Raw genomic sequence first — 8,390 nt, 5'->3', positions numbered from 1 at the left:
GGGCTGGACACTGACCAGAAAACGGCTTTCCAGATGGTGCAGTGGGTTGAGTGCAGCGCTGTGAAGCTGTCCGCAGCCTGTTCAGAACAGGTTCGATTCCTGGTCCGCCAGGAAGCTACCCACATGGTGCAGCAGACATTTCCTGTCTCCCCCACTGCTCCCCTCAGCAGTGTATTTCAGTCCGTGTGCCTGTTCTGTTCCCTGCTCTGTCTCTGGTGAGACAGAGCGCCTCTGACCTGTACCCCAGTTCTTGTATAAAAAATAAATAAATCTTTAAAAAAAAACAAAAAACAAAAAACCAAGAATATGGGCCTCCCCGGTGGCGCAGCAGTTGAGCGCTGGGTTGCGAAGCTGCCCGCAGCCTCTGCAGCGCTGGTTTGATTCCCGGCTGCTCCCTGGCCACAGGAGGAGGGTCCCACACGACGCGCAGACCTCTCCTGCCGCCCGCTGCTCCCCTCAGCAGTGTACTTCAGTCCTTCTGCCTGCTCTGCTCCCCGCTCTGGCTCTGGTGAATTCTCTCACCCTCCCGCGCTTCTGACTGTACCCAGTGCTTGTATGTATGTATGTATCAATCAATCAATCAATCAATCAATCAATCAATCAATCAATCAATCTTTAAAAAAAACAAGAATAATACACAATAAGGGAGCGCAAGATGAGGTCCGGTTTCCCTCAAAGTCCCTTACGAAGCTCCCGGTTTTTGCGGGCGCTGGGCCGAGGATGGGCTGGACGTCCCGGCCGGGTCAGTAGACGAGCCGGCCACTGGGGGCGCTCCAAACACGTCTCCCCTCCTCGGGCGCGCTCCGGGCGGTGCGCCTCCGCGAGGGCGCGGGGGTCAGGCGGCTCCCGCTCCACGCTCCTTCTCTGCCGGCTTCTCTCCCGCCCGCCGCCAGGGGTCGCCGCAGGCCGCTCGGCTCGCGGCCGGGGAGCGGCGGCGCTGGCGAGCGGCGGAGGCCGGCCAGGCAGCGGCCATGGACCGGTTCGTGTGGACCAGCGGCCTCCTGGAGATCAACGAGACGCTGGTGATCCAGCAGCGCGGGGTGCGCATCTACGACGGCGAGGAGAAGGTAGGGCGGCCGCCGGGCCCTGGCGGCCTCCGCGGCGACGCGCGGCGCGGCCCGGCCTGCTCTCCACCGCCCGGCGCTCGGTCAGACCGGCCTCCTCCGGGCCTCCCGGCCCCCGCGCCTCCCCGGCCGGCTGCGCGCCCCGCGCCCCGCGTCGGCGCCCATTTGGGACCGTCCCCGCGCGCCCGGACGCGGGCGGCCCCCGCCGCCCCGCGGAGATGCCCCTCGGGGGCACAGCCTGTGCGGGCGGGGAGCAGCGCCTGGGGCGCGCTCGGGGGGGCGGGGACGACCCCCTCGCACCCCCCATTGCCCTGATCCCCCGCAATGACCCCCGCGGCCCGTCCGCCCAGTCGGAGGCGCCGCGGTTCGCGTCCACCCCGGGCTGGGGAACCTTGCGGGGCGGGAGGGAGTCCAGCCCCGGACGGGGCGGTGAGGGCTGCCCTGCAAGGGTTTCGGGAATGAGGTGTCGGCGTCTCCTCGGGACGCCTTCGCGGCTGTTTGTTATGTTTCGTTTTTGTGATGACTTTAGACAGGAGTTTTGAGCGCAAGTTTCGTCAAGTACTAGGCCTTGCCGTGTAATCCAAGCATTTGCAAATCAAGAGAAGCGTGAACTGTGTTTAAGCTTTCAGTGCAGACTCTGGTGAAAGTGCACACGCCCATTCTGGAGGAAATGCATGAACTGGAATGAGGAAAAAAGAAAAGTAAAACCATTTATTCACCAGCATTTTGAGTGTCCAGTTTTCACTATCTCTCCTTGTTTTTTTTTTTTTTTTTTTTTTTTTAATGGAACTTCCTTCTCTGTTTTGCATACGCCCCTGGGTGCACAACTTTTCCTGGTCTGTGCTCACAGAAGCTTCGGTCTTCCTTCCTTTTGGGTACTGGGCGGGGCCGTGGGCTGGGTTACGAGGCTATCTAGAGACAAAGCCGGCTCGGCACGGTACTGAGATCTTCATCTCCCTTAAGGCATGTCACATAGGGTAGCGTTGAATTCGCGAGTCAAGGTCTTTTTCTTAAATAATTTGTTCACACTCACCTTTACTCCTCAGCGCTTTTGTTAATTTGATCTCAAATTGGGTTTGCGTCTTTTGGTTGGAGTGACAAGTTAACTTTTTTTTAACCAAGTTACACCTGTGGATCTGATGACTTTGACATAATTCCATTTTCAGAACTGAGTGCTGACAAAGATAAATTTGGTCTTCAGAGATTCCCTCCAGGAAGTCATGCCTTTGCAGTTCACCACACTCTGTATAGTCCTGTGTAGTTCCAAAATGCAATCAGGAACACGTAATGCAAATGATATATGTGAAACAATAAAAAGTCAAAGCTGTTAATGCCTATAAATGAAAAACTAGTGTTTAACCGGTAAATTCTAATTTTTCCCTTGATTTTTTTCTTTTTGCCTTAGCAGACACGTAGATGTATATGTGTTAGTTTAAAGGAAAAAAAAAGTCATAGGAAAAACTTAAGTTGACATCCTTTGATCTAGTCAAGAATTCTTAATTGATCTAACAAATGGGATTGGGAGAGGGTGTAGGTGTCTTAAAATGGGAGTAGAGACCTAAGATAAACCTGTTCACCACCGTGGTCCCTGTGCTGGATCTACTCAGTCACTTGCTGAGTAGTAAGTGGGAAGTAAAAGGCCATGGTAAAAGGCCAGACTGATTCCTGGGAGAAAGTTCTATGTCTTAGCTTCCTCCATCTGCTGGAAGGCTTCCAGACCTTATGAGCTGTAGCCTCTAGGAAGCTGCCCATCAGCCTTAAGATCTAATCAAATCAGACTCCCTTCAAAATCTTTCACTGTCTCTCCCCGTCTAAGCACTGTAGTCCAGGTTGCTTGCACTTCATAGCTGTGCATCTGAATACATTTCCCTAGCCAGCGTGCACATGGCTGTCTAGACCACTAGTTGGCCTCTCTGAGTGCCTTCCTCATCCTTGAATTTTCTGTCTAATCATTGTAGGTGTGAAATACTTTTTTTTTTCTTCATCCAGGGAACACGGTAGGGTACACCATACATGATTTAGGGAAATAGATATATGTTACCACACCACCCCCACTATCAAAGTACCTGTAGTCCTTTACCTTAGGTCACTTCCCCCTTTATTTTCACCCCACCCCCTTCCCTCTCCTGCAGCTTTAATTTTGCAGTAATATTTCTAGGATTTGTTTTGGTTTAGTTTTGTCACCTCTTTTATTTTTACATTTATTGAACTTGAATAATTAAAATAACTACTGTGTGCTTGCAGCTATACATATGATCTCATTTAATCCTCTCAGTAGGCTTATAAAATGAGATTTTGCTAACACTCAAAGAGAAAGTGACTGGCTAAGATGCAGTGTTGGTGATCAGGAAAGACAAGCGTTAAATCTCTATTGATCAGACTCCCAAAGCCTGTGCTTTGTTCAGTGTACTGTGCTGCTTTAAAGCACCGCCATCCCCAGTGCCAAGATTCTTTGCATGGTGTTGAATAGAGCTGATCCTGTCAAAGGAGAGGACTGAGGCCCTCAGTTAATAGTTGAGTCAAAACTGCTACCTGTCCAAGGTCACATAAATAGTAACTGGTAGAGCTAGAATTCCAAACTAGTCAATTCTGCTATTCCCACTGCCCAGGTGCCTCTTGTGAATATAGGTGCTTGCTTATTTATACAGGCAGTTTTCATGGCCTCATTCCATGGGCCCACTATAACTGGATAATGTGTTATTTTCATAAGCAGTGGAGACAGGTCATTTGTTTCTATTCACAGAAGCTTCTATAGCTCCAGCTAATTAAAAAACAAACTAACAAACAATGTAGGCTTCCTAGTGTATAAAGTAAGTGGTAAGTTGGCAGCATAAAGGAGGAGATTTAAAAAATGCTTATTTTCTTTCAGCTAGCCATTTCACTTTTAGGAATTTACCCTTAGGAAAATACAGAGGCAAAAAATTATATCAAATGAAGATGCTCATCTTAGTATTATTATCCATATATTACTGTGTATAGAGAAAAACTGGAAGGAGTCTGAATGTCCAGCATAGGGATAGGTTAATTAAATTAAGAATGCCCTAATCAGCAGGAGAAAGTGCTAATGAGAGGTTAAGCGAAAAATGCAAGTTATAAAACTGTATGTTATCATGGTCTCATTATACATCTAAAACCACCATATTTATAGGTAAATAAATATATGCACACATTTGTAGTGTGTGTATAGAAATCCATGTACACACACCCTCTGACATAAGTGATTTTTTTTACCTTTTTCTCTGTTTTCTGTATTTTCAACAGTATATCACTTTCATAACTGAAAAATGTTAAATTTAAAAAATGGTAAGAGTTTCAGTAAATGTCTAAGTCAGATCAACTTAGAGTAGTTCAAATTATGCCAACTCTGAGTGGTGGAAGCAAACCAGTCTTAACTTGTCTGTTAGGTTTAGCTCATAATCCCTTGGAATCCCTAGAGGGAACTATTACACAATTTCTTCACTTAGAGCAAACATTTTACATTTGCACCTTGATAGTTGACATAGCAATGGAACATACTCTGGTTTCAGCAATAAATTCACATTCTTATGCTTGGATTTCAGTAAAGATAAAGAGCAAAGTTTCTTATATGGAATTACTATGCTTTGATATATATCATATACTCTCAGGTTGATAAAATATTTTGGAAAAGAAATCTTATTCATTGGCAAGAGGGAGACTTTTAAAATATCTTAAATTCAGTTATTTGGTTTTGCATATACAAGATTAATGAAAACATTTGAAGCCAGACTTTACATGTTTTACTTCAGATTCAGAGGAAAACAGATACTTATAAAGTCTATTTTGGGAAATGGCTTTTTTTTTGGTGATTACATTATAATTGAAAAAAACACATTCATATTTTGAGTGACACAATTCCATGACAAAAATTCAAAAACCACAAAGAGTAAGTTAAAAGTCACCCTCATGTTTGTCTTCATCACCCAGTTCCTGGAGAACTATATATATGTATATATACCTATATATATACCTATATATATATATATATATATAGGTATTTGTATAAAAATATAAATATCTAATATACTCTGCATACAAGGTTTTGAATCTTGCTGTTTTTATTTATTCTATGTAGAGAATATTACATTTCATCATTCTAAATGCAGGTTTCCCCACACATTTTTAACAATTCTGTTATCAGGATATTTCTTAATTTTATTATTTTTTTTTTTTTTTAGCGCTGCGCTCAACCTGCTGCACCGCAGGGGAGGCCCCCAGGAACTTAAGTTTTTATAATCAGAGTCAAAAACCAGCAACATTTAATAGTAGTACTTAATAGTAAATTTAGTTTTGCCTGTAATGTCAATACCAGAGAAGATGTGGTCTATATCTTTCTCTGAGGATTATTTCTTAAATTTTATCAAATACATTAAAGACGTAAAGAATTTCCTCATTCTTTTTAATGACTATACTATTCATTGTGTTGATGTACATTTTTCCATTGCTGGACATTTAAATTTTTTCCCATCTTTTGCTTCTAACAAACATCATTTAATACAAAATTAACTTAGTCATATATTAACAACCCTGTGTATGAATTTATTCATGGGATAAATTCCTATAAATGTAGATATTGGGTCAAAGAATACATGTGTTTATGTTTTTGGTAGTTATTTAAAAATTGACCTCCACAGAAGTTGTCCCTTCAACAATGTGTGGGAATGCTTATTTCTCCAACACTTTACCAGCTTAATGTTACCAAACTTTGGAAGGGAGAACTCTAATCTCATGGATGAAAGAGGTATTTTGTATTTCTTAACATGCCCTTTTTTAATATCAGTGAGGTGGAGCATCTATTAATATGTTTAAGAGTCATTTGTAATTTCTTTTCTGTGAACTTGCTGTAGTTTTTGTCCCTTTCTTAAATGGGTTACAGGCTTTTCCCCCCATTGATTTATAAGAGGACTTACAAAGTATATAACAGCTTCTGTTTAATTTGTGATAAGCCTAATTGTAAGTATTTATGTATATGATTACCTTACTGTTGTATAATTTATGAGGAAGAACATCTGGACCACATTGAATGTTAATGATATCTTATGATCTTGTATTTCTTTTAGATCAAATTTGATGCAGGGACCCTTCTTCTTAGTACACACCGACTAATTTGGAGAGATCAGAAAAATCATGTAAGATACCATTTTTTCTATCTGTTCTAGGTATTAAATCACTGACAAAACTATGAATAGATGTAATAAATTTTCCTCCTCAGAAAGTCAGCACTGTGTCCACATTATCTCTCTGAATGGAGTTAAAGTATTGCCCTTCATTTACCTCCAATAGAGTCTGTAGTTACTGAGTCAAGAATCATGGCGACTCCTGTTTTTTAAACACCACTCATATCTTATTCCAGAATCCTTCCATGTGCAACAGGGGAGTAATTCTCCCATCACTTGTTAGATATCCTTAAAAAAGACCCATACATCCTCAAAACCACTTCTCACCCCATTGTTTTTGAGAATCAGGAGGCCAGATCTGCCATGAAGTGCTTGCTCTTACTGTGTATTGAGAATTGCCTCCAAGTCACTCCACTAGAAGAGAAACCCTCCTTTTTTTATTACTAGAAAGAGAGAGCATGTCATGTGTATAGAGCTAATATCTTTATTTCCAACAGCTTTCACTTGAAAGTATGTAAATTTCAGTGTTACCAGTAAGATATGCTGTGTCTTCATTATTTTCCTAATTCCACATCCATGAAATTTCAGTAACATGTGTAAGCTGTATACTGAGCTGTGACCTTTTGAAAGACCATTAACCATTGCTAAATCTATAACTTTTTTTTGTCCCCCAAGAGCAATTTTTGCCCTGCTAGTGACAGTATGCCCCTGTTGATAATGCATGCCTTAGGACTATTAATGTTGCTTGATTCTTTTAAAAGGAATATATACTCAGGAAAGAAATATTTTAGGAAGAATGGGTATTCTTAAATATATGTTTACAAATTAATTAATCTTAATATAATTTTTAAAATATCATATAAGGAGGTTAATTTAGAAATCCTTAGACCTTTTACATGCCAGTCATTTGTAGTAATTTATAAATTAAATGTACTAAAAAAAGGAAGTTACATCAGTATTTTCTGTTGAAAGCTGTGGATGGGTGGGTGGGTAAAGTAGAAAATGTTATAAAGAAGAAAAATCACCTGCATTATATACTCCTTAAAATGGTTTTAATTTATCTGGTTTGTATTTTGTTTTTCATACAATATTACATGTAAAAAGTGTTCATATAAGTACTATATTTTTTAAAAAGATGTACTTACTATGAAAATGAAGGTAGTTCTAACTGCTTTTGAATCACTTATGTTCTTCCATGCAGCAAAATGCCACCACTGTATTGTTTGTATTCTATTTTTCCTTAAGTGTATTTTTTAAAATATATTTATTTATATATATATTTTACATAGTTGTTCATTTTGTACAATGTTTTATTTCACCTTAAGTGTACTTATTTATTTATTTATTCAAGATTTTAAAAAAAGATTTATTTATTTATGCATACAAGAGCTGGGGTGTAGGCCAGAGGAGCAGGGGCAGGGGTTTGAGAGGACCCACTAGAGACAGAGTGGGGAGCAGACAGGCAGATTGACTGAAACACACTGCTGAGTGGAGTAGCGGGTAACACAAGAGAGGTCTGCTGGGCCCTGTGGGTTAGCTCCCTGGCTGGGGGCTGCAGATAGCTTCATAGTGCTGAGACTTAACTCCTTGTGCCACCAGGGAGGCCCTTAAGTGTATTTAAAGAACAAAATAACGATTATTTTTAAGTACCTCCAAGATATATGATACTCCATAAAATACCATAAAAAAAAGATTCCTAATGAGTGTTAGGAATTTTCTATTGAATTTTTTATTGATTTCCTCTCAGGAATACTGCATGGCCATTCCTCTTTCCCAGATTGTGTTCATTGAAGAACAGGCAGCTGGAATTGGGAAAAGGTAAGGTCTACATATTATAGCCTTTATCGACAAAAAAGGTATACAGCCAAACTATTATAGTTAACTTATTGATATATTAAAATGGCAAGATTACTTATGTGGGGCTTTATAAATAATAGTTATTGGTCAGGAGTCCCCCGTAGAGGGTGTGTTTCCCTACTTTTAAGCGTGAATCAAGTACTAAGGTTAGCTGTAAATCCCTGGGTCAGAAGAACTAGATATGGACCAAAACGCACTGTATATATTTCCACAGACATTTGCTTTTATATGCCTGTGTTTCTATCATTCACGACTTAAAATCAGAAATGGCCCATTTGAGAAAAATGACTTTGCTTTTTTAGTTATCATTAGGTTTCTCGACTTTGACTTTTAA

The 8,390-nt window shown here is 41.1% G+C and overlaps 1 protein-coding gene across 1 annotated transcript in view; it reads left to right on the top strand.

The window, feature by feature from the left end:
* Window positions 1–941: 941 nt before the first annotated feature.
* Window positions 942–8,390, top strand: part of VPS36 (vacuolar protein sorting 36 homolog) — a 29,685-nt gene continuing 22,236 nt past the window's right edge. The window contains exons 1-3 of the mRNA XM_037527241.2: window positions 942–1,067; window positions 6,143–6,211; window positions 7,947–8,017. Of these exons, the coding sequence (XP_037383138.1) occupies window positions 972–1,067; window positions 6,143–6,211; window positions 7,947–8,017 (236 nt within the window). The 5' untranslated portion in view covers window positions 942–971. The remainder of the gene's footprint in view (window positions 1,068–6,142; window positions 6,212–7,946; window positions 8,018–8,390) is intronic.

This window comes from Talpa occidentalis, unplaced genomic scaffold, assembly GCF_014898055.3.
Source record: "Talpa occidentalis isolate TD23 unplaced genomic scaffold, MPIMG_talOcc4v2.1 talOcc4.5, whole genome shotgun sequence".
Lineage (NCBI taxonomy): Eukaryota > Metazoa > Chordata > Mammalia > Eulipotyphla > Talpidae > Talpa > Talpa occidentalis.
The sequence above is the reverse complement of the archived record's forward strand: the minus strand, read 5'-3'. Positions and strand labels throughout refer to the sequence as shown.